The sequence below is a fragment of the Bombyx mori genome, chromosome 20 (assembly GCF_030269925.1).
Source record: "Bombyx mori chromosome 20, ASM3026992v2".
NCBI classification, from domain to species: domain Eukaryota; kingdom Metazoa; phylum Arthropoda; class Insecta; order Lepidoptera; family Bombycidae; genus Bombyx; species Bombyx mori.
The window spans coordinates 8,009,468-8,014,230 of record NC_085126.1 but is presented as its reverse complement, the minus strand read 5'-3'; the positions used below and the strand labels follow the sequence as shown (position 1 = coordinate 8,014,230).

Below are 4,763 nucleotides of genomic sequence, written 5' to 3'. Positions count from 1 at the left end.
CTTGGTTTTTCTCATTTTAATATCAAACAAGTACAACAGACATTTTTAAAGATCATTAATGGTGTAATTGTCCTGGAATCCTCACCAGTTCTGCTTCCAAATCCTATACTAATCTCCCGATGCAAAGTCTAATGTTGTTAAAGCTGAGATTGCCAGTACTCGAGTTTTTAGCAAACCACTTATTTTGAACATTGTCGTTACACTCAGGTTGTATAAGCAAGACAGAAATGAAACTATAAAAAATAATGAATGATTAATTTATTACCGGAAAAGCATCAAAAGTACTACATTTTTGCGAAACGCATGACTTCTCATAGAATCCACAGAGAAATGCAATAACAAAGTCCCCGACACGGAATGTTGCCGCACTAATTCAAGTACACATAATTACAGTTTACTATATCAATATGTTAGTTAATGAGCAAAAATATTTATTATAAGCATTTATAGATATTAAAACATTTTAATTAAATGTAATCAAATAGTAAAATTATTTTCAACAAAATAATGATTGATAATTAAAAATGATGATATTGACTGCGTACTGCTGCATCAAGAATTATCGCAAACAAATACATTTCGACAACATTAATTACAAATGTATATAAATTTATATATATATATGTTTTTATTAATATAAATCGAGTTCCACGAACAATGTAAACATTCTACAACGATTGTATGCAATAACATCAAGAATACGAAACAAGTGCAAACAGCAGAATGTTAAAAACGACAAATCATACAATATTTGGTTACAAAAGTATTGATGCGATCGCAGTAGTGACTCACTATCAATCTATATACCAATTTTCGTGAAGTCTCATATGGTATCGAAAAACAAACTGGTTTTCATCTAAGCCACGTAACTCGAAAGATAATTTAAAATGAAATTACAAAGTTGTCCTTAATTTAAGCTCCAAATCGGGGCTGGGCAGTGTTAATTTTTCTTAATAATTTTGTACCATATTCAAAAGGAACAAGTTCAATCAAATACGAATAGAAACTGAGCTAATAAAATTGCCAATACTCTAAATTCAATACACGAACATATAAAGCGATAAATTGCAAAATAAAAAAAATGTTTTTTATAAAACAAAGCGCTACACTTGTCGCAGTAAACGTGTGATATATATAGATATTCAATTTGATGGTAATTGATTACAAATATCAATTTAGCACCATACACATTGTTGCAATTATTGTTTCGCAAACCATGTAGAAATAGCACAATAAGTCCATTACTAACAACCTTTATGTTTTGTTTATTTTGCTTGTTATTTATTTATGATTTCAGCTTCATTACGAAATGTTAGATAAATAATTCATAGATCACATACCAATGTTAAAATGATGGTGATTTCAAGAAATTTAACACAACTCTATATAATATACACGTTTACTACACATGAAAGATCTCAACTTGAGTTTAGATACATTATATAAAACAATGAAAGAAACAAATTTAATTGAAAATAAAATAAATACACACAAACATTTACATACACTGTTATATTTTAGGACATAAACTGTTCATCTTTAGATATGTAATTCATTAATATATATTAAATGGATAATTGATACAATAATAAAAAAAACACTTTGCTTATGAACAACGCGGATAAAAACATAAACAGATATAATAGAAAAGATTCTCAAGTCGAGATCTGGCGGCACGCGCGTTGATCACTTGAGCGCACACTCGACGAAGACCGCGCGGTGCGTCGGCGTGAGGTCGCTCGTGAGGTCCGGCGTGAGGTCCGGCGCGGCGCGGCACTCCTCGTCCAGGGGCGGCCAGGCCTCGCGCAGGCCCCCGGTCCACAGCCCGGCGTCCACCACGGCCCTGACCCGCGGCACCGGGAACCCGTTGAAGGGCGACGCGATCGGGATGGTGTACGCTCCCATGTCCCGGAACACGAGCCAGTCCCCGGCGTCCAGTGGCGGCAGCAGCGCGCTCTCCATGACGCAGTCCAGCGCGTCACAGCTCGGGCCCCACACCGAGCAAGGCAGGACTGAATCCGCCCTATCGTGTAGCGGCTCAGCGGACACGATCTGGTGGTCGTACAGCACGCAGTTGAACGAGCCGTACACGCCGTCGTTGATGAAGTACATGGTGTGAGTGTCGGCGTCCTCGCCCTCCTTGGCCGGTATCTGTTCAATGTAAGACGACAATATTTTATAATACACTTTTATTAGCTTCAAACGTATGTATGTATGTTAGTAACGGAATCATTGAACATGATTTGAAATTTGGCATATTTATATAGGAACAATGACAATTCAATATTAAAAAAATATATATTAAAAAAATTGAAATTCAACTAAAAAATTAAAAATAAATAATAGTTTAAAAATATTAACAAAATACGCTTTTATAGAAAATTCAATTAGAAAAAAGAAAATAAATTTTAATTAAAAATAGTGTAAGAAAAAGTTATTTTATTGTAAAGAAAGCGTGCGGTGCTTTTCAGGATATTATCAAAAGACTCCCACACTGACCTCCCGCTTGGAGTGCACCATGGCTGCGAGCGTGTAGGCGGCGGCCGCGAAGTAGCGCCCGGGCTCGGCTACCACGCGCACCGAGCGCTCCGGGAAATGGCTCTCCAGCGCCGCGTTCACCACCTCCGCAATCTTGAACATACAAACTCCTTATTGAGTATCACTGGTAGTTAGGAGTGGGTGATATAAATCGTATATAGATTCAATATCTATATATCGCAGCAATATCGTTGAATCCGATATCGCCCCGCACGGAATCTATATATCGATATCAGCCGATACACGATACTGCTCGATGTGATGCGCATCGGCGTATCGTACCGATTCGTGAATATCAGCAATATTCGTTTGGTTCGTATCGAATCGGCCAGAGTGAGTGAGCGCACGATATCCCTATCGTACACTCTTTTAGTATATTTTGTAATTTTAAATTAAGACACAAAACACTAAAAACTAAAAATAATGTAGCCAGTCCTAAGCCTGGTAAAAGCATGAAGGAAAGTTTTTTTGATATTTTTATTTTCACGTTCATCAGAAAACCAACCCGTATAACGCTGACTTAATCTATATCTACTACGATATTATATCAGCGTATCGTTTTAAATCTCAAATATCATGAATCGAGAAAATCTACTAGCATCCATCAATACATAGATTCAAAAAATATATAGATTCAATATCCGATATCGATACTCGATATATAGATACGATTCGATACGCGGCAAAACCGATATTACCCACTCCTACTGGTAGTACACTGGAGTATTTAGCTGAGTGTTATCAACGCCCTCGGAAATCTTGTGGATCAGTGTGCTTAGTGCGAGTTTTTTAACGTTCTCGATAGCGTAAAAGTTAACTCATATTTGTATGGAATCGGATCGTTTGCCTACGTTTGCCGCTAGGGGCGCTGTTCCAACTGCATCATACAAAATTGGCTTAACTTTTACGCTATCGAGAACGTTAAGAAACTCGCACTAAGGCACACAGATAAGATATTAATAGAGAATATAAATTCGTTTGGAGCTTTTGCAATGAATAACATATTAAGTAATAAATCTAAGAAATTTGTAAATTTTTCTCCAGTATTCAAGATATTGTTCAAGTTTCAAATTTTTAGATGTTGGCTTAATTGTTAAAAGGTCGAGAAGCGTTGAACTTGTCAAAGTGTAACACTGCTAAACTTTGACACGCTACCCACCGGTAGGCTCTTTTTATCACCTTGAGATTTTCATTCCAAGATTTATGAAATGAGATAATTTGCACGACAGATTAAAATTTGCGATTTATAGCATCTAATTTTTTTAATATTTTCTAATAAACTTGAGACGTTAGAACTATCTCAAGGTGGGTGGCGCATTTACGTCGTAGATGTCTATGGGCTTCAGTAACCACTTAACACCTGGCGGGCTGTGAGATCGTCCACCCATCTAAGCAATTAAAAAAAGTCTCACGGGGCTCACGGGTAGCCTTCCGAGTGGTTTATTAAGATAAGGCTCACCGTTGCGTTGAATATGTCAATGACAGATTGTTACCTCTAGCATGAAGTGGTGCTGCGCCGCGATCCCGGGGTACCCGCCGCCCAGGTCCAGCAGGCGGGGGCGCAGGCCGAGGTCGCGCGCGGCCGAGAACAGCGAGCGCGCCAGCTGCACGCCGCGCCCGAACACCGCCGCCTCCGCCGCGCCCGACCCCACGTGGAACGACACGCCCGCCACCTGCCGCGCAACAACAGTCGTCGTGGCCTCAAGGATAACACGTCCGCTGCATTCGTATGTAGCGATGCAACAATGTTCGAATCCCGTCGGCAGGGTTCCAATTTTTCTAATGAAATACGTGTACTGGTACTTTACTGGTGGTAGGACTTCTTGTGAGTCCGCGCGGGTAGGTACCACCACCATACCTATTTCAGCCGTGAAGCAGTAATGCGTTTCGGTTTGAAGGGTGGGGCAGTCGTTCCATCTATACTTGAGACCTTAGAACTTATATCTCAAGGTGGGTGGCGCATTTGGCTGTGAGTTCGTTCACCCAACTATGCAATAAAAAAATGACAATGACAATTTTTTCAAACGAGACCCAGTTAATGTCTTAACGTAGCTACTCACATTAACACTAGATGCTCTGTGAACTCACATTCTCTATCTGTGCTCTATAACCTATGCGTCATACTCTATTGCATGACACATAGAATATATAATTTTTTATGGATTTTAGGACCTGGTAACAAGACCTTTAGGTCAAGTCTTATTTTAATTTTAATGAAAACTTTT

At 39.0% G+C, this 4,763-nt stretch overlaps 1 protein-coding gene across 3 annotated transcripts in view; it reads right to left on the bottom strand.

Moving 5' to 3' along the window:
* Positions 1-243: 243 nt before the first annotated feature.
* Positions 244-4,763, bottom strand: part of LOC732996 (ornithine decarboxylase) — a 39,286-nt gene continuing 34,766 nt past the window's right edge. For all 3 annotated transcript variants that reach the window (NM_001046992.1, XM_062674204.1, XM_012691294.4), the window contains 3 exon segments: positions 244-2,151; positions 2,500-2,631; positions 4,032-4,211. In NM_001046992.1, the coding sequence (NP_001040457.1) occupies positions 1,687-2,151; positions 2,500-2,631; positions 4,032-4,211 (777 nt within the window). In that variant the 3' untranslated portion in view covers positions 244-1,686.